Below are 21,631 nucleotides of genomic sequence, written 5' to 3'. Positions count from 1 at the left end.
TGTCCTCCGACCTGTTGTACCGCTGCACATATATTGTGTGCACCAGATAATGCCCCAGGAGCAACCCAACCTAGGTGAGTGTCTCTGGCTGCGGGTCGAGGGCTCCTGTTGCTGTCTGCGTCCTCTTCCTCGCCGCTCTCCACTTGGGGTTGTGGTTGTGCACAGGGGGCACCAGAAGGGCCTGCCTCATCACCAGCAGATCCTGTAAGACACAAGACATGATGCACAATTGGATCACAGCTTGGGGTGGTGGGAGGTAGTGCGGAGTGTGCGGTATGAGGGTGGCAGTGGTGGAGATGGGCTATCAGGGTGGTGGTGGTCAGGGTTTGGGTGTGGTGGTCAGGTGGTGGTGATGGAGTGGGGGTGTGAGGTAGTGGATGGGGTTGTGGTGGTGAAGAAGGGCTAGGGGTGGTGTGGGGGTGGTGTGCGGGGGGATGGTGGAGGGAGTGGTGTAGTGGGGTGTGTGGGTGATGGGGGTGATGTGAGGGTTGTGGTGCAGGGAGTGGTGTGAGGGTGGTGGTGGGGGGGTGGTGGGGTGGTGTGGGGGTTGTGGTGCAGGGAGTGGTGTGAGGGTAGTGGTGGAGGGGGTGTGTGGGGGTGGTGGGGGTGGTGTGGGGGTTGTGGTGCAGGGAGTAGTGTGAGGGTGGTGGTGGAGGGGGTGTGTGGGGTTGGTGGGGGCGGTGTGGGGGTTATGGTGCAGGGAGTACTGTGAGGGTGGTGGTGGAGGGGGGCTGTGGGGGTGATGTTAGGTGGTGGTGGTCCCCAGGGACTAGCTGCCGTCCAGACGGGTTTTAGGCTTCTGGTAAGGGCAGCCCCATCAATTGTGGAGATCAGTCGCAGAGCGAGGGACTACATGAGGGGGTGTCAGCAACCATCCAGCACCTGCAGATGCAGTTGGTGGAGTCTAACTTGCTGCAGGAGCAGGAGGAGGTACCGAATATGTGCGCCACCCAGGCCTGGGCAGCATCTGCAGTGGAGGCATTATGTGGCGAAGTTTTCTGGGGCACCCTGTGCGGGCGGTGGCCGAGGTCCAGGACAGGGCTGCGCTGTCACAGGCAGCCATGAACCAGGGCCACTTGGATATTTCAGCAGCTCTCCAGAGCATGGCCTAGTCACGGCGGCATTGCCCTGGTGCTGACTGATGTGGCACAGGCCCAGAGGGAGATGACGCAGTCACGAGCTGATGTAGAAGAGATCCAGAAGGTTGTGGCTGAGTCACAGCATGATGTGGCGCAGTCCCAGAGGGAGGTGGTCCACTCCCTGTGCACCATACTGCGTGTATCGGGACCATGGTCTGGGCGGGAGCAGGCCTCCAGGACTGGCAGCGCCAGGTGGCGGGGAGCCTCAGGAGTTTGTTCCGTTCACACCCCCATCCTATGGAGTAGGCGGGGGCCATCGGGCATCCTGAGGGAGGGGGAGGTGATGGGACCCATGTCGGTGACTCTCACCGGGGAGATGCTGGAACACCAGAGCACCTCAGACTTCCTCTTTCCTGCCCCTGGTGCATCTGATGAGCAGAGGGCAGAACAGGGTGGCTCCAAGCCACCTGCCACACCTGAGCAGCAGCCAGGCCCATCCAGCTGCGGTCACCCCAGAAGACGGCTGCCAAAGCAGATCCAGGTCATTGGGCGGGAATTGCAGCAGGCCGCCTCCACTCCAGATGTACCGCCTGGGAATTCGCCTCGATGTGAATAGGGCCCGTAAGGCCAGAAAGTTAGAACCAGTTAAGTTAGCACGGGTGCAGCACATAGGATAGCGATAGGGGTGGGGCACAAATATATGTTCACAGTTGCACAATAAACATCTGTTCACAACATTTCAACCTGCCTCAGTGCTCTATCAGAAGGGTGTGAGGGAAGGGCTGGGCAGGGCTGGCTACAGGGGGGGGACTGAGGGTGGGGGGAGAGATGGGCGGAGGTTGGGAGTGGGCGTGAGCCAGGGACCCCAGTTCAGCTATCGTCATCGCTCTGGTGCCCCACCCCCAAACCTCCCTCCCCCACCGCCACACCACCCGCCTCCTTCCCACCGCCACACCCCAAGGGTTCAGTGGGTCTGTGTGATGGAATGGCCAGTTCACATGCAGGGATCACCCAGGTGGACGGTGGAAAGTGCGACCGTGGGCAGGAGTCCAACATTGTCAAATGGTGCGGAGCACCAGAGCTCATCCCAGAGCAAGTCGTCATCATTCTCCAAACCATGGACCAGACCTGCTGTTACTGCCAACCGAGGGCCCGTGAGGCAGTTAGGAATCACGGAGGGGGCTGCAAGGGTGTGGGGGCGTGGGTGGTGCAGGGGGCTGTTCATGGGAGGGAGTGGGCCGAGAAGGTAGTGTGTGGGTGTGCCTCGAAGATGTCAGGAACTGCCGAGTGTGCCAGGATGTAGGCATCTGCACACTGCCTAGGTATCGGGTGCAGGCAAGCATGATGTGCATCTCATGGTCACACACCAGCTGCACGTCCATCGAGTGGAAGTACTTTTGAACTGTCATGTACCGGTGAAGACCGACCTGTTATGCGTCGGTGCTTATAGGGTGACATGCATCCTGTTGCTCACTCCCTGGACCTGGGGCATCTTATAATATAATAATATTTATTGTCACAAGTAGGCTTACATTAACACTGCAATGAAGTTACTGTGAAAAGCCCCTAGTCGCCACATTCCGGTGCCTGCTCGGTTCCACAGAGGGAAAATTCAGAATGTCCAAATTACCTAACAGCACGTCTTTTGGGACTTGTGGGAGAAAACCAGAGCACCCGGAGGAAACCCACGCAGACACGGAGAGAACGTGCAGAACTTGGCATTGACGGTGAACCCCGCTGCCCGGGCATCCTGGTGGATCGGTCCACATTGAATTTGATGTATCGTGCCAAGTGAGTATGTAGGGCCTTCGTGATGACAGGTATGCACCCCCGGCCATTCCTCCAGGCACTCCGACCTCCGCACCGTTGGCCCCCTCGGTGCCTGGCACCGTGGGGTTCTCTGGCCCTGGTGCCTGTCCCTGCTGCCTGTCCGTGTCTGGACACCCCGACCCCACGGCCCATCCCTTGGTCACTCTCCGACAACCCCCACTACCCCTCCCGGCCCCCTATCTCTCCCAGCAGGACCGGTTGTGTCTCCTCTCCCTCATCGGCCATGGCACCTGTTACCCGATTTTTGAAACCACAAGTGAAACTTGCCGTCAGTAACTCCCCCGACGGAGGTGGAGCATCGCGGAGGCCCCGGAGAATACCGGGTCAGGCCCGCTAATGATATGCAAACAGCATTTACTGTACGTGTGGAGTAGAACGCATTGATGCTGCTGTGTGCACCACATCATGGCATTTGGGCGCCCACCATGATTTTGGCTTCACGACCGATTCTCCGCCCAACGCCTTTCCCGATTTTGGTGTCAGCTGACGAGAATCCTGCCCTTAGTCATGAAATGGAGAAACACGCCCGTTATCTCTGTTCCTCTCTGCGTTGATGCTGTCAGATCTGCTGATTAATCCGCATCTTTATTGTTTTTATTCCAGCATCTCCAGTATTTTGCTTTTTAAAATTGATCGGGTGTGTCGTAATTAGGATTTCATTGCTGCGAATTCACATAATTCCTACCCTTTCATACTTGGAAACGTGTTATCTCTAATGCATTGAGAAAATTAAACTTATTTTCTTAAACTTATTGGTATTTTTCGCTCCCCAGTTAATATCCTAGGCCGACATAATTTGCCCTTTTAAAAATAAAAATAAAATCAGGTGTGTTGTAATTGCCTTGATCACAATTATTGCAACACAGTAATTGTATAGGAAGATGGTACCTAATGTATAGTTTGGAACTATAATCGAGACTTCATCCAGATGGGACTGCTCCATCATAACAGCTGGAATATGCTCTTCAAAACACTGGTTATGACAGCACCCAGAGAGTGTGGAATAATGATCAGCGTCTGTAAAACAAAGGAAAGAGTGAGTTCCAATCAGGTATAGCCTGATACCACAGACTGCAATCCATGGCGTGATTAAAGAACTTTCTGATTTACGTTTTGTATATCAATGAATATTTAAACATCTACAAAAGCAAAGCAATTCAGAAGAGGGGAAATTGAGTTATTTGATGTAAAATATTGATTGAACAAGACAACATAAAATATTGGTTACTTATTAATGTTGGGTGTGATTCTCCAGAAAGCTTTCTCAGTGTGTTAGTGAGGGGGAACTGCTGTGGTGATATGCATCGCTGTAAGTACACACGGGGTTAATGTAAATACATGTAGACTAGCTAGACACTAGAGGGAGCACCAGAGACATGACAGACAGACATTCAACCAATAGGTCAGTAAGGTAGGACATGACCAATGGACATTCACGATACACACAGAGGTGACACTACCACAGGAGGGCATTACACCAACCCATATAAAAGGACACAGCACACATGATCTTCCTCTTTCCAGTGGAGACACTCAGTGAGTACAGACACAGGGTTGATTGAACATCACACCCACCACGTGGATTGTAGCAGACTGGTTCATCAATCTGAGTAGCTATAGAAGGATTAACAGTACAGTTGAATCTAAGTAGGAGAATTGTGAATAGTTTAATAAACGTGTTAAAGCTATCTCGAAGTCTGAGCCTTCCTTTGTCAGAGTGCACATCAAGGAAGCAGCTTATGCTACATCAAGAGCATAACAAAACATGGTTCCAGTGAGTAACTGTTTAAATCTATATAGTTACAACTCAGCAAACAGTGATAACCAGCAACAACACCCAGGCAAGATGATCGCGATTCCGGTTCCACAGCGGCTCAGGTGCCACAGCAATCTCAGTGCAAACTGGCGTGCATTCAAGCAAAGGTTTGAGATCTTCCTGGTAGCAGCCGACCTACAAGATGTGGTCTTTGCTGAAAATACAGAGCTTCTGCTCCCCATCGCGGGTGCCAGAGCAGAAGAAATCTTCAAAACATTCAAGTTCTCCAAAGGGCAAAACAGGAGCGACTTCCAGGCAATCCTGGACAAATTCGAACAATACTGCGAGGAAAGCACAAACAAACCAATGGAAAACGGTAAGAGAGGCGCCAATACGCACCACGAGGCCGAGGTAACAAAGCAATGAATGACAATTTTGATCGGTGGCCATCTTGGAAAAGGTACCGCACATGTGCAGTTGAGAGAAATGCGCAAAGTAAAGGAACATCGATCTGCGCATGCGCAATCCATTCCTACGCTCTACGTCACAAGCGTCATGATGTCAGAGGTCCCGGACCACGTCCACTTAAAGGGGAAATGTCCCAAAACAAGAAAAAAAATGTTAAAGCCTCAAAACTAGATTCTTTCACCTGGAATGACAGCACCATGCCTGAACTTCGACCAGTAGCTGAAAGTAACCTCAGCAGAACCCTGCAACATGCAGTTAGCACCGCCCAAAGAGATGATACAGTCCTTGAAGACTATGACTCAGACCTTGAATTCTTCTTTGGACATCGTGAGCCCAATGCCAGCTCCGACACAAAATGTGATGATATGGTCCTAGAAGACTACGACTCAGAGGATGATTTTATCATTGGAGATGGCGACCCCAGTACCAAATCCGAACCGCAACAAGATGTGTTCTACAGTGAAGAATCCGACACAGACGCGGATGTGTTCTTCGGATTTGAGGATCTTCAGCCCAGCATATGTGACATCCCGACTCGTGAGTGCAGGATTATGCTGCGGCCTGACACCAAGAGACAGAGAGCGGTACAAGCCCACAGAGAGCGGGCTGCTGCCACACAGAGAGTGGTCCACGCACCGCGAAGGGTCCCCGACTCCACACTGAGAGTGGTCCACGCACCACAAAGGGCCTCAGCCTCTACACAAGAAGTGATGACAGTCTCCACAGCGAGACCAATGCACGATTCCACACAAGGAACGCTGCAAGACTCCACAGAGGGAGTGACACAAGCCTCCACAGCGAGCTCGTGGACAGCCTCTGCGATAGATGCAACGCAAGACTCCAGAGCGCAGTCTTGCATGAACAAGACCATGAGGGTCTAGCAACCTCCTCTGAGCAACCAGCAGCAGACGATGCAAGTCTGCCATGCTCAAGTGAACAACAGAAAGACTATGAGAGTCTGGCACGCTCAAGTGTACAGCAAGCAGACTATGACAGTCTACCAAACTCCAGTGAACAAGAAGAAAACTCTGACAGTCTACCCAGCTCAAGTGAACAACAAGAACACACTGAGGCTCTACCCACTGTATGTGCGACAAGTGACGACGGCATCCCACTTCCCATATAAGATGTGCAACGTGCCAGACCTCAGCTAGTGTGTACAGAGGCACTTGACAATCACAGTGAGACTACTCGTGACTCCGGTGACACTACATTACTTCAAACCTCATTCGCTCGAGCCTCTCCACAAGCAAATGCATTCCTGACTGTTTTGACTCCGGACTGGGAGCATCAAGAAACCTCAGAAGATGCAAGTGAACCTGAAATGATTCCGGATGGGGAGCATCAAGAAACCAAAACTGACTCAGGTGAAACAGACCAGACTCCAAATGGGGAGCATCGACAAGCCAAAACTGACTTAGGTGAAACAGACCAGACTCCAGACGGGGAGCATCGACGAGCCAAAGCTGATTCAGGTAAGCCGGACATGACTCCAGATGGGGAGCGCCGCGAACTCAGTGATGGCACGCTCAAGAAAACAGATGCCACAAAGCACGCTAACACGAGTAACTGTGTGAAGGACTCATATCATTCACAGAGTGTGGTCCTTGAGCGCAGCAAACTTGGCAACAAAATCAACCACAACAACATCAAAGACAATAGCAAGAAGTGTACCAAAGGTAACAGCGTTGACAACAAGCACGACAAAAACAACACCAATGGAACTACGACTGGTAAGACATGGTACAACTCTGCCCATGAGGGACACTGTTACTGCTCAGCTCAGTACAATGACATACCATGGCAGGACGATGCATCTTACCAATTCACGTTTGCTACACTACCAATAGGCAACATGGCTTTCAGGACAGATGCCAACAAGAATTGCTACCATAAGCATCGAAAAAAAAAGCAACTGACTCCAAATCAGTCAATGAAGTGATTTGAACACTTGAACACCTCCTGATGACCAACCAGCAGGACACTGATGGCGTTCACAAGGGAATGACAACATCACCATTGACACTTCCATACTAGACCATATAAATTCATGAACTATTGGACTCATAACTTTTATTTTGTATTGTCTTATCCTCAAAGTCATCACAACTATTATTTGGTCTTGTATACTATTGTATAGTCGTCACAGTCATCATAACCTGTACACAGTATCACTTATCTACCTGTTTTTGTTCAATTTTCTTTAACACTGTACAGAAAATATGTAACACGAAAAAAAGGGGGATGTGGTGATATGCATCGCTGTAAGTACACACGGGGTTAATGTAAATACATGTAGACTAGCTAGACACTAGAGGGAGCACCAGAGACATGACACACAGACATTCAACCAATAGGTCAGTAAGGTAGGACATGACCAATGGACATTCACGATACACACAGAGGTGACACTACCACAGGAGGGCATTACACCAACCCATATAAAAGGACACAGCACACATGATCTTCCTCTTTCCAGTGGAGACACTCAGTGAATACAGACACAGGGTTGATTGAACATCACACCCACAACGTGGATTGTAGCAGACTGGTTCGTCAATCTGAGTAGCTATAGAAGGATTAACAGTAGAGTTGAATCCAAGTAGGAGAATTGTTGATAGTTTAATAAACGTGTTAAAGCTATCTCCAAGTCTGAGCCTTCCTTTGTCAGAGTGCACATCAAGGAAGCAGCTTATGCTACGTCAAGAGCATAACAAAACAACTGCCACGAGCTTCCCAGTGCTAGATCCAATGAGGCCGGGAATGCTATTCAGTGTTAATTGGTCCACTTAACGAGGCCTCCCAGGCATCTCACCACAAATGAAAGCTCACTAGCTGATTGGCCAGCACCGCGCTCGCCAGCCCCCACTAACAAGGGAGCGCAGCACTTGCTCAATCAACCCCAACCAGCTTGCAACAATGGTGCCCAGGAGACCGGCCCCACGATTTGGGGATGCAGATCTGGGGAGCTCCTAGACTCAGTGCAGGCCATGTCAGGAGGGACGTCCTGTTCCCCCGAGGGTCCTGGAAGGTCAGTCACAGGACAGCCAGTGCTGCCTGGGGTGAGGTAGCGATGGCTGTGAGCGCCGCGAGTGTTACCAGGAGGACTGGCCTCCAGTGCCGGAAAGGGTCAATGACCTACACCAGGCAGCACGAGTGAATCAACACCAATCCCCCCCCCACCCCCTCTCTGAGATCTTTATGCCCCCACTCGCGCATCCAGCCCCCCCAACTCTCCATGCAACCTCCAACCCTTCCTCCTCCCCCTCTCCCTTCAACCTCCAACCCTCCCTCTGCCCCCCTCTCCCTTCAACTCTCCCAACCCTTCCTTCACATGCCCCCCTCCCACCACTGTGAACCACGTGTATGGCTAACGATGCCCTCTCTATGTCTCCTCAGGAATGTCACCCCATCGCCAGGAGAGGGCCCAGACTGGTGGTGAGGTGCCAGAGTTAAGAATCCTCACCTCCTTCGAGGAGCGAGCCCTGGAGGTGACTGGGGTGGCCGAGGACAGAGCGGTCACCAAAACAGAGGCCGACGGATGACGCATAGGTGAGGAACCACCAGGCTCCATCCGGAGGACCTGTCACACGTGAGTTGTCATTGCCTTACTGACTGACCCATCCCTCCCACTGACCACATGTCCATTCTCCAGCTGGGCCTCCAGCTGTTGGTGTCGGCCCTCCCGGGTGGTACCCTCTCCAGCCTCCCAGGAGATCACCTTGGAGGAGAGCTCCGAGAATGCTACTGTTATACTCGCGTCACAGCTGTCGCCCCCACTCTCCACCAGCACAGATACACACACCTCGGTGGGAAATGTTAGTGGTCAGGCTTCTGAGGCACAATCTGGTGAGCACCACACAGCTGCTGATGTACATCAGGTGGAGGCAGGAACCCCCAAGTGAGAGAGCAGTCGGAGGTCTGCTGGATTCCAGGACCCAGCTGGATCCCAGCCTGATACTGAGCCAATGGAAGAGGTATTCCCAGAGCTGATGGAGATGATAGGGAATGGTCAGGACATTCAGAGGGAGATGTCAGCGACAATCCAGCAGATCCATGGCCGATTAGAGGTGTCCCATGGGCGACGAGCGCAGGAGATGTCGTCGGCAATGCGTGGCATCGAGGCCATCAGTGCTAGGGAGGCGACCGCAGTGGAGTGCCTGGTGCATGGCGTCAGCACCATGAGTAAAGGTGCCCAAGGCATCGTGCAGTAGGCAATGGTCACAGCTGAGGGCCTCAACAGAATGTCCGCCTCGCTGGAGAATGTCACCCAGTACCAGGCTGACCTTGATGAAGTTTTGAGGGACATTACCACTCTCAGATGGAAATGGCCGAGGCACTACGGAGCTTGTCCCAGTCGCATGGTGTGCATTGCTGAGGCATTGCCGGGCATGTCCCAGTCACTGAGGAGCATCGCCGAGGGCGTCGGCACAATAGTGCAGACCATGGGGAGCTGCCAGGGTTGGCAGAGCCAGATGATGCAGGGGCAGCTGGGGCTCGAACCAGCTGCCCCTCCATCTCAAGGTGAATCCCAGGGCCCTATGGGTACTGACCGGGAGGAGGGGGCGCTGATCACCAACCCGGACCAAAGCCATGCAGTGGTGACCGCAGGTTCCACCACTCTGATGAGGCCGCATCTCACACTCAGCACCTGGAGCGGCTGTGCATGCCCCAGAGGACGTCCTCCAGGGGCATCAAAGGCCACGGGATGTGGTAAGCAGCTGGCTGGCTCCACCTCAGATGTGCATTTTGGGGACACACCTCGACGTAGCGGTAGAGCTATGAAGGCTAGGCTCACCGAGGATCTCTGAGGGCACATGGAGAGGGGTGAGGGTTGGGGGCGTCACCATCGGGAGAGTGGGGAATTTTTAAACACAACAAACATCCTTGTGCACAACCAGTATGATGCCTCTGTCACGTTCTTCCGCAATGTGTACCGACCTCCGAACCCTTGGCTCATCTCTTCAGGCATTCTCCCCATCCCCGGGCACACCACGTGCAGGTGAGCGAGCACTCAGCAGGCAGGCGGGAGTCAGACTATTGCATAGATTGAGAAGCACTGGTGCTCCGCTTTCTGCGGGTTATTATCACCCCGCTGCTTCGACACTGACCTGCTAACAGTGCCGACACAGTCCCAGCACCCTGGAGTGTTGCAACACAGATATTGGGAGGGTGGGAGATGGGGGTGATGGGTGGGTAAGGCAGGGATGATGGACCAAGCTATGCCCTAAGTAAATTGGGGGAGTATGAGGGCCTCGCTGGCCCTTGGGACTTGTCAGAACCTCGCTGTTGCTGCCTGTCCTGCAGCCTCCTGCTGGTCCGATGCTATCTCATCATCCTCCTCCTCCTGCTCGGTGGCCATATGTTCCTCATCACCAACCTACAGATCATCGCCCTGCTGCTGTGCGACCCCCCGGCGGTGTACTGGAGTGTACTGGAGCAGTCGAGGCATCGGAACTTTGAGGAGTCCGATGCACCGCTCAATGACAGTACGGGTGGCCACAAGGGTCTCGTTGTATCGGGTCTCCGCTTCGGACGCCGGCCCATTATTAGCTAGGTCCTCAGCAGGTACCCCTTATCCCCCACGTGCCAGTCGCCCATTCTGGGGTGGTCCTCGAAGTATGTAGCTGATGTTATGGGTCAGAGTTTAGAGAACCCCAAAGTGTAGCATGGAGTTCAACTGACCCACAACTTTTAATAGATTGTGGTGTGGGGAGCACACGGCGCACTCTACAGGTGTGATACAGCAGAAATGGACAAGTGTTTTTGAAAACAAAACAATGTTTATTCTGTCAACTCAAGTTAACCTTTTTAAAACAACCATTGAATATCTTAACACCCATTAATTCAAAGATAACCCGCAAAGATCACCCCCAAAAATCGTTTCAGCTGTCCTTTTAACATCAAAAAGACTTAACCAACCTTCAAACGTGAGCACATTAGGTTACATTCAATATATATACTGAGAAAGGGTTCAACCGTGCTGCTACTTTTGGTTACTTCAGCTACAGCCCCTTTGTTTTCTTCATGCAGCTCACTGGAAACACACAGACACACCCAAGCTGCTCTCTCAAACTGAAACTCAAAAAGCAGAAGTGAACTCAGCTCCCCCCACCCTCTGACATCACTTCAGTAATATGATCAGCTCCATTTCTTAAAGGTACATTGCTTAAACATCCATTCCTTAAAGGTACTCTCACATGACACTGTCATGGACACTCCCGGAGAATCGTGCACACACGTGCATGATCTTCATATGGTGGTCGCACATGAGCTGTATGTTCAGGGAGTGGAACCCCTTTCTGTAAACGTAGGGCACTTCCAGATGGCTCAGTGAGTACAGGGTAACATGCGTGCCATCCATTACCCCTGGGCCTGGGCTTCCTGGCGATGATGGAAATACCTGCTACCATGGCATTTTACTGAGCTTGGTCCATGTCAAAGTTAAAGTAGTGACCTGTCAGATACACCTGTGGGCTGTGGCCTACGAGATGCCACACATGTCTCCGCTGGAGCCCTGGAATGCTCCCGAGGCATAAACGTTCAGAGCTGCAGTTACCTTGACGGCCACCGGTTGCAGGTGTCCGCCTCCTCCATGTAGAGCCAAGTCCGCGAGGACGTGGCACAGGTGCAGCACCGTCTCCTTGTTGAGGTCGAGCCTCCTGTGGCACATTCTGTCCGTTGTCTGTTATAACAACCAGCAAAGCCTGTACACCCTCGACCGTCGCAGGACTCCATCTCTGGTTCCCCCCTGGCCTAATGGGGCGGCCGCTTCCCCATTGTGTGGGGCAGGGTCCGGCACATGGGCCGCCGCCTTGAGCATCTGCAGACACCGCTGCTGATGTCTCCAGTGTATGGCCGCCCGGCCTAGCAGCAGCACCACTGGGGCAAGTTCTGCTTGGTCCAAAATCCTTGCATAGTGTTCGATATCTGTAAGGCAATAGACTGACAAACAGTGTTGGCTCCCATCCCAGGACCCTTCATTCCCCATTGAAGCCCCACCCACCACCTGGAATGCTCCACGCACACCTGGCCACAGCGAGCTCCCCTCACTGGACTCTAGACCCGGTACCTTGGACACCCGCTTATAACGTCACCTGGACCAGGTGCTGGGCCCCTCCCTGTGGCACTCACCCACCCTCCAGCCGTGGACATGTCCCGGAGCTGTATCCCATTGCCTGTGTGTTCAGATGTTGGCTACTGCGTGTGTGGTGTTGCCTCCCACCGTGTCCAGGCAGTGTCCAGTCATCAAGGTGTGATTGGAAAGCTAAGCAATTACGCCCACATGCTACATGGCCCGCCCATCCCTGGGAATCCACTTGGGTTGTGTGAAGCGCTCACTTAACCACGATTGCCAATTTCCTATTAGCAATAGCCTTCAGCTGAACAGCCAGAGGCCTCAGCAGTCAGTGGGGCTTATGGGTGCTCAGTGGGGCAGACGGGCAGGGACATGATTTGCCCCAGGAATGGGTACACAGGATCCAGGGGTTGGCTTGGTGGTGTCGTGCACAGTTTCCCCCAGTTGTCCCCACCAGCGCCTCCCCCCACACTCCCATGGAGGCCCACCCCTGCAGAGTGTTCTGAACCCCCACTGATGTCCCCTCACTCCCCGCCGAGCACGAGGGAGGCAAGCCCATCTTTGCCTGTGAGCAAAGATGGCTACTCACCTCTTCGGTTCCCCACAGAAGCCCGTCCGTCAGGTTCACGTTTTTAAAAAAGAGTACGAATCGGCACTAGCGTGAGCACTTGCTGGGGAGGCCGATGAATGACGGGAGGCAGATGGATATGGGGTCACTCCCATTACTTGAATGGAAATAGGGCTTAAGTGGTGATAATTGGTACCTCGCCACACTACGGTGAGATCCCGATTTCATCTATGGGAGCAAACTGGTGCTTCACGCGGTTCTCGTTTTTGGCTCTCCCACTATTCACCGGCCTCACTTTGCTCGCCTCGAGCGAGAGTGCAACAAACCGGAGAATCGTGCCACCTATATATCAGTGAGTAGTCTGGTCAGGTGGCTTGGACTGAAAAGTAAGCAACATGTCATGAAGCAGAGGTCACTCCTGAGAAGGATGCAAAACAGTATGGGGCACACACTGTGGTTACATGACATGAGCAGTTGTGTTTTCCAGAGCTTTGGCTCTGCTCATCTTTTAATTCATCTTTTTAACCTTCTGCACAATTCTTATTTGTCTTTTCTTGAATTACATGTTTACTCTTTCCCAAGAATTTAGTCGGTGTTCCTGCACGATAGAGTCAAGTTAGAATGTTTAAATCTTAGCTTACTCGTGGCGGTTGGAAGAAGTTTGGGTGAGGCCCTACGTTTAGTGGCGGAGTTGCTTTTGGGCAGCTCCCACCCTGATGGTGTGGTGTGCATCATCATAGAATTTACAGTGCAGAAGGAGGCCATTCGGCCCATCGAGTCTGCACCGGCTCTTGGAAAGAGCACCCTACCCAAGGCCAACATCTCCACCCCATCCCCATAACCCAGTAACCCCACTCAATACTAAGGGCAATTTTGGACACTAAGGGCAATTTAGCATGGCCAATTCACCTAACCTGCACATCTTTGGACTGTGGGAGGAAACCGGAGCACCCGGAGGCAACCCACGCACACACGTGGAGGATGTGCAGACTCCGCACAGACAGTGACCCAAGCCGGAATCGAACCTGGGACCCTGGAGCTGTGAAGCAATTGTGCTGTCCACAATGCTACCATGCTGCATCGATGAATGATGGCTGCTAATGAAGATGTTGTTCTGGTTGAAGATCTCGCCTCTGAGGTACAGATTGTCAAGGCCCAATTCCTAAAGTTATGGGGTGATAGGGTTTGTTTGTCATTGCTGTGATCGAGGAAGGTCCCCCAGTTAGAGATAATCAGCCTCTTTCTTATATTTTTCTTTTAATTTGGATCAGAGCATCCATGCTTTTCTCTCTTCAGTAGCCCTACCCTTTTTTCCTGAGTGGTCCTGGTTGGCGGAGTGGGTTACCTGGTGTTGCGGCCCTTCGGGGGGTACCCTCTTCTCTAGGTTACCCTCTTTCAGTTGAGATCTAATGATATCTTTCTTAAGCTCGGGCCTTTTGTGTTCTGGGTCTTAGATTAATTTTCCCTCGGCTCTGGGTTCTCGGGTTTTTTATTCCTGTTATTTTTCTTTGAGGTATGGACAGGATTTGCCGCTTGCCGACGCTGAAAGCGTGAAACGCGATTGGGCAGAGAATAGCTTCCGACGGCAAAATCAGGGTGGCACCGGTTTGACGCCAAACCGGGATGCTCTGGCACCTCAAAAATGGCGTAAATGCATCGCTCGTCGCGTGGGGTGAAAGTACATTAGGCATGTTATTAGCGGGCCTGACACCCTATGCTCCGGGGCCTCCGCGATTCACCGCCTAGAATGGGCCGAGTTCCCGACGGCATCGTTCACTTGTGGGTTTAAATATCGTGAACCTGGCATTCTGGCTGTTGAGTGAGAGAGAGGAGATAGGGAATGGTGTGTAGTGACTGCGGGCTGCCGGCCAGGACACCGGCCGTGCTGGTTGCGGCGGGGGCGGGGGTGAGCCTGCCAGGGCCGGGGAGGGAGAGCGAGGGAGGGCAGGCCGAGCAGCCGGGGTGCCCCAATGGGACATGGGATTGGGGGTGGTGGGGGGGGGAAGAGTGCCCAGGCACTGACCGCCATTACGGCAGCCATCTTGCTGAGCACACATTGACCACCCACCCCAGCCCCTGGTTCAACACAGTGGCACCGGCCGTATTATGCACCCACCCCCGCATCTTCCGCCACCACCCCCCGGCCCCGAGCACCTCGCCCAACTGGCAGCCACCCACCAGGGACCACCCAGGGCCACACCCAAGGCAGCCCCCAGTAAAAGCATTGCTGGCCAACGTAACCCCTGGCAGCAGGGACGGGCGCCAAAACCGGGGGCTCCGACTGGGCTGGATACCGACGGGGCATGGGGTAGGGGACATCCGTGGGTGCAGCCCGCAGTGCCAACCGGGGCCACCGTGTAGCCCATGGAACTTGGCTGGGCATAGGAGTATATGCCATGTTAACATGTTACCTTTCCACCCCCTGCAGACATTGCTGGCTGTTGTGTTGCTGGCCGCAGCCCTGTGAGATATCCTGTGGCCATGTGAGCGAGGGCTGCCCAGACAGCAGGAGGACACTGCAGTAGCGGAGTGGGCAGCAGAGGAGCAGGTGGCGGTCGCACAGGCTGGAGGGACGGCCGCCCAACAGGCCGAGAGGGCGGAGGTCGATGGGGGCGCCGCATGAAGCCCCGCGTGTACCGGTGCGCATGTCATTCGAGGACCTGCCAGACTGGGCATGCTGTCGGAGACTGTGGTTGAGCAGAGGGTCAGTGCGACACAACTGCCAGATGATGGCATACCTGGCACCACAGGGGTTTGGGGACAACACCCGCTCCTGGTAACCATCAAGGTGACGGTCGTCCTGAACATTTATGCGACGGGGTCCTTCCAGGTGCAGAGTGGGGACCTGTCTTTGATCTCACAGACCTCGGTGCACAGGTGCATCCGCACCATCACGGGCGTCCTATGCGCCCAGGCGGATTAGTACATCCAGTTCCATATGGACGGAATCCACCAGGATGCCCGGGCAGTGGGGTTCGCTGCCATTGCTGGGATGCGCCGTGTCCAGGGGGTGATCGACAGAATGCATGTTACCCTACGGGCTCCGGCGGATAACAGGCCGCTCTACACCAACCAAAAGGGGTGTCACTCGATGAACATCCAGTTGGTCTGTGATCACCAGCTGCGCATCATGCACATCTGCGCCCGATAGCCGGGAAGTGTACATGACTCCTTCATCCTGACACACTCGGTGATCCCCGACATGTTTGACACTTAAAATAGCACAACACTATTTTATTAAGCTAGAAACTGTTGAACATACTTTAATTGTGGGTTAACACAATGTCAGAATAAACTAAAGACCTGTGCCTGGCCTAACCAGTCTATGCACTTAGCACACGGTGAAGATCTGTGCTGTAAGCTGTAAGCTCTGCCCTTCTGAGAGGCTGCATCCCGAATGAGCGGGAAAACTGATGCCCCATGTCTTTATAGTGAGTGTGCTCTAAGTGGTGATTGGCTGCGGTGTTGTGTGTGTTGATTGGTCTTGCTGTGTGTCCATCAGTGTGTGTGTCTGCACCATGATATACTGGTGTATATTAAGACATCCCCCTTTTATAAAAAAAATGTATGTTTGTGGCAATAAATAATGTGTGGTGATAATGTTCTTAACTCTGTGTGGGGTGCGAAGACTATATTTACAGGACTATGTACATGAGAACTAAGCTATTTACATGGGAAGGTGCCTGGTGCAGAGAAGGAGTATGCAACAAGAGTAACAAGATCAACACTATATACAAACCAGGGAAACGATCAAACAAAGCAACAAAACAATTCAGAGAGTCCATAAATTTGCAAAGTTCATAAATTTAGTCTCTGAGGTGGGCGACGAATTCTGGTTGACCGCCTCAAGGGTGGGTCGAGAGCCACCGGTTCAGGAGCGGGCTGGACTGTGTCAAAGTCAGGGGGAGGCAGAGTGACAGGGAGCTCTGCATAGTCCGTGGCAGGGTCAGCAGGAGGGCGAGGTGACACTGGAGGATCACGCGGCGAGCGTGGAACGCGGCGAAGGGCGCGTCGATTGCGGCGCTGAATAGAGCCATCTGGTAGACGAACCAGGAACGAGCGGGGGGCCACCTGCCGAAGGACAACAGCGGTTGCAGATCAGCCACCATCCGGAAAATGAACGGATGTTGTCATCTGCAGCCAGAGCAGGGAGATCAGCCGCACGGGAGTCATGAGCCGCCTTGTACTGTGCACGAGACAGCTGCATCCGGCAAAGCACCAGAACGTGGTTGAGGTCTGGGACATTGATGGACAGCACTGTCATCCTCAGGGTGCGACTCATGAGTAATTGGGCTGGCGACAGGCCAGTGGACAGTGGGGCGGAGCGATAGGCCAGCAAGGCAAGATAGACCCAGCATCGGCAGCCTTGCATAGGAGCCGTTTGACGATATGTACTCCCTTCTCTGCTTTGCCATTGGATTGGGGGTACAGGGGACTGGATGTCACATGGGCAAAATTGTACCGCCTGGCAAAGTTGGACCATTCTTGGCTGGCGAAGCAGGGCCCATTGTCCGACATGACCGTGAGCGGGATGCCGTGTCGAGCAAAGGTTTCTTTACATGCACGAATGACTGCAGATGAGGTGAGGTCGTGCAATCGTATCACCTCCGGGTAATTCGAAAAGTAGTCCATGATCAGGACATAGTCTCTACCCAGCGCGTGGAACAGGCCGATGCCCACTTTGGTCCATGGTGACGTGACCATCTCATGGGGCTGCAGGGTCTCGCGTGGTTGGGCCGGCTGGAAGCGCTGACAAGTGGGGCAGTTGAGCACTGTGTTGGCTATGTCCTCATTAATGCCGGGCCAGTACACTGCCTCTCGGGCCCGTTGGCGGCACTTTTCCACGCCAAGGTGACCCTCGTGTAGTTGTTCCAGGACAAGCTGGCGCATGCTATGCGGGATGACAATGCAGTCCAGTTTTAGAAGAACCCCGTCTACTACCGCCAGATCATCTCTGACGTTATAGAATTGAGGGCATTGGCCCTTGAGCCATCCATCCGTTAGGTGGCGCATGACACGCTGTAGCAAGCGGCTACATTTGGACGAGGCGTTCATCCGAGGCAGGTAGATTGGAGGCCGCGAATGCCACATGGGCGTCAACTTGGCAAACAATTCCCGCTGGGTCACATGGAGTGTTGACTGCCCTGGAGACAGCGTCAGCAATGATGAGGTCCTTGCTTGGGGTGTATACCTGCTCGAAGTCGTATTGCCGGAGCTTGAGAAGAATACGCTGGAGGCGAGGCGTCATGTCGTTCAAGTCTTTCTGTATTATATTGACCAGCGGGCGATGGTCGGTCTTGATGGTGAATTGAGGAAGTCCGTAGACATAATCGTGAAACTTAACAACACCGGTCAGAAGGCCCAGGCACTCCATTTCTATCTGCGCGTAGCACTGCTCCGTGGGAGTCATCGCACGTGACGCATATGCAATGGGTGCCCATGATGAGGGCTCATCACGTTGAAGGAGCACTGCCCCAATGCCGGATTGACTGGCATCGGTTGAAATTTTGGTCTCCTTTGCTGGATCAAAGAAAGCCAAGACTGGGCCATGGTCAGTTTTGCCTTGAGTTCCCTCCATTCGCGCTCGTGGGCAGGGAGCCATTGGAAGTCTGTCGTCTTCCTGACCAGGTTCCTGAGAGCCGTGGTATGAGAGGCGAGGTTAGGGATGAATTTCCCTAAAAAATTGACCATGCCCAGAAATCGGAGGACCTCTGGTGTTTTCATAGCTGTGATGGCATTACCTTGTCCACATCGGGCTGCACAGCCAATTGGGAGATGTAGTCCCCGAGGAACTTAAGTTCAGTCTGACCAAAAGAGCATTTGGCCCTGTTGCGGTGGAGGCATGCTCATGTATACGTCTGAATGCATTGGAGGCGACTAACATGCTCCTGCGGGGTGGTGGACCAAATGATTATGTCATCGACATAGATGAGAACACCTTCAATACCTTCCATCATTTGTTCCATAATCCTATGGAACACTTCTGATGCAGATATGATCCCAAATGGCATCCTGTTGTAACAATATCTTCCAAAGTGGGTGTTAAATGTGCAGAGTTTCCTGCTGGATTTATCGAGCTGGATTTGCTAGAATCCTTTCGAGGCGTCGAGTTTGGTAAAGAGCTTGGCGCGAGCCATCTCACATGTGAGCTCTTCGCGCTTGGGAATTGGATAGCGCTCTCTCATAATATTGCGATTTTGATCCTTGGGATCAATGCAAATTCTCAATTCGCCGGAAGGCTTTTTTACACATGCCATGGAACTGGCCCAGTCGGTCGGTTCTGTGACTTTGGAAATCACTCCTTGGTTCTGGAGGTCCTGCAGCTGCTGCTTGAGGCGGTCCTTAAGGGGTACTGGGACCCTGCGAGGTGCGTGCACCACAGACGTGGCATTCGGTTTTAATAAAATCTTGTAGGTGTACGGGAGCGAGCCCATGCCCTCGAAGATGTCGTGGTACTGGTTGATTATGACGTTGAGCTGCGCCCTGAAGTCAGTGTCCTGAAAGGCAGACACGTCAGCAGGAGAGAGAGAGTGAACTCTCTGAACTAGGTTCAACAGCTTGCATGCCTGTGCGCCAAGCAGGGAGGCTTTCGAGGAGCCCATGATTTCAAAGGGAAGGATGGCTTTGCGTGACCTGTGCGTCACTTCAAGTTGGCATGAGCCGCTGGCAGCAATGCCCTTGCCATTATAATCTAATAGCTGGCAGGCTGATGGCAGGATGGCTGGTTTGACACGAAGGCTTTGGAGGTCAGACCGCGCAATGAGATTGGCGGAGGCACCGGTGTCCAGGCGGAATCGTATTTGGGACCGGTTGACCGTAAGGGTGGCACACCACTCATCGTCCGGATCGATGCTGTATACCGATAGAGGCTAGATTCTTTGCTTCAGAGACATCCTGTTTTTTGTACTGATACCGACTCGAAAAGGCGCTTTCGGGTCCTTGGTGTCAATATCGGGTAGCAGGTCCGAATTGGGCTCGGTGACCATGGGTTGAATGGCCCGGACATTCCTGCGAGGCTGGCCAGAGCGATACGAATTGGCAGGCTGAGCTGATCTACATAAAGCGGCATAGTGGCCAAGTTTGCCACATCGCAGGCATCGTCGGGATTTGGCAGGACATTGCTGCTTTAAATGGGCGGAGCCACAGTTTCCACACATTGTAGCGTCAGTACGCACGCTGCGCCACCGCGCATGCGTGGCACGGCCGTACGTGGTGCACGCCTGCATAGTACGTTCGTCGACATCGTCGTCCCCTCGTTCGGTGCACACAAGCGCGCGGGTCCACGAAAAACATGCAAAATGGCCCCCTCATCCAGGCTGAGGCCCTGGAGTTGCTCGATTGCTTGGACCCGTTCTGCCTCGTGGGGACCTTGCTGCGCCATTTCAGTCGCTTGGATGTGGGAATACCGACCTGTGGCGTGTTCATGTAGCACGCAGGTCTCAATGGCAATCTCTAGGGTGAGCTGCTTTACCTTGAGGAGCTGCTGGCGTAGGGGGTCCGACTGAACACCGAAAACGATCTGGTCGCGTATCATGGAGTCGGAGGTGGGCCCGTAGCTACGGGACTGCGCAAGGATGCGGAGGTGGGTGAGAAAGGACTGGAAAGGTTCATCCTTACCCTGCAAACGCTGTTGGAATACATAGCGCTCGAAACTTTCATTCACCTCGATGTCGCAGTGACTGTCAAACTTATGGAGGACCATCTTGAATTTTGATTTACCTTCACCATCAGCAAAGATGAGAGAATTGAAAATGTGGATGGCATGGTCCCTGGCCGTGGCTAGGAAGAGAGCGATCTTCCTGGTGTCTGAGGCAGCTTCCCGGTCTGTGGCTTCAAGGTAGAGCTGGAAACGTTGTTTGAATATCTTCCAGTTGGTCCCTAGGTTACCAGTGATGTGGAGCGGCGGCGGTGGGCGGACGCTATCCATTCTGCAGGACGGCTGTATGCTGGTTGAAGGCAGATCACTTGCAAGTAGGTCTAAAAAGTTCTAACATCCCTCAACTACTGGTACCATGATGTGTTGGGTGCTCTGGATCCGTGGAACACATACAGGCTACCAACACTTAAAATAGTACAACACTATTTTATTAAGCTAGAAACTGTTCAACATACTTTCACTGTGGGTTAACACGATGTTAGATTAAACTAAAGACCTATGCCTGTCCTAACCAGTCTATGCACTCAGCACATGGTGAAGATCTGTGCTGTAAGCTGTAAGCTCTGTCCTCCTGAGAGGCTGCATCCCGAATGAGCGGGAAAACTGATATCCCCTGTCTTTATAGTGAGTGCACTCTAACTGGTGATTGGCTGCGGTGTTGTGTGTGTTGATTGATCTTGCTGTGTCCATCAGTGTGTGTGTCTGCACCATGATATACTGGTGTATATTATGACAGCACAGCAGAGGGGCAATGTGCTGGAGGAGGAGGATGAGGAGGAAGCGCAGGCCTCATCTGATGAGGAGGATGCGGGGGAGGGTGACGATGAGCAGGACATGGGGCCCAGGCAGGCACTGGAGGCCACACGACACCATCGCCAGGGCCAGCGTGCATGGGACGCTCTGATCGCAACACGGTTCACCAACTAGGAGGGGGGGGGGTGGGCGGTTGCTGGCCAGGGGCATGGATGCCACATCCCACACCCACACCAACTCACCTCCCACACCACCAAACAGCTCGCATGCACACCCTTCCTTTATACATATCTGCAGAGCTGGGAGCCCTGTGTTTGCAGTAACAGTGGGTCTGGTCCATGGGATGGAGGATGATGACAACCCGCTCTGTGATGAGCTCTGGTGCTCCACATCACATGACAATGTTGGACCCCTGCCCACAGTAGCACCTTCCACATGGGTG

The 21,631-nt window shown here is 53.3% G+C and overlaps 1 protein-coding gene across 3 annotated transcripts in view; it reads right to left on the bottom strand.

The window, feature by feature from the left end:
- The window catches only part of LOC140393950 (bile acid receptor-like), a 321,209-nt gene that overhangs the window by 13,737 nt on the left and 285,841 nt on the right, over nt 1-21,631 (bottom strand). For all 3 annotated transcript variants that reach the window (XM_072480640.1, XM_072480639.1, XM_072480638.1), the window contains one exon: nt 3,798-3,926. In XM_072480640.1, coding sequence (XP_072336741.1) covers nt 3,798-3,926 — 129 coding nt within the window. The remainder of the gene's footprint in view (nt 1-3,797; nt 3,927-21,631) is intronic.

This window comes from Scyliorhinus torazame, chromosome 17, assembly GCF_047496885.1.
Source record: "Scyliorhinus torazame isolate Kashiwa2021f chromosome 17, sScyTor2.1, whole genome shotgun sequence".
Classification (NCBI taxonomy): Eukaryota; Metazoa; Chordata; class Chondrichthyes; order Carcharhiniformes; family Scyliorhinidae; genus Scyliorhinus; species Scyliorhinus torazame.
Note: the sequence above shows the minus strand (reverse complement) of the source record. Positions and strands in the feature narration are given on the sequence as shown.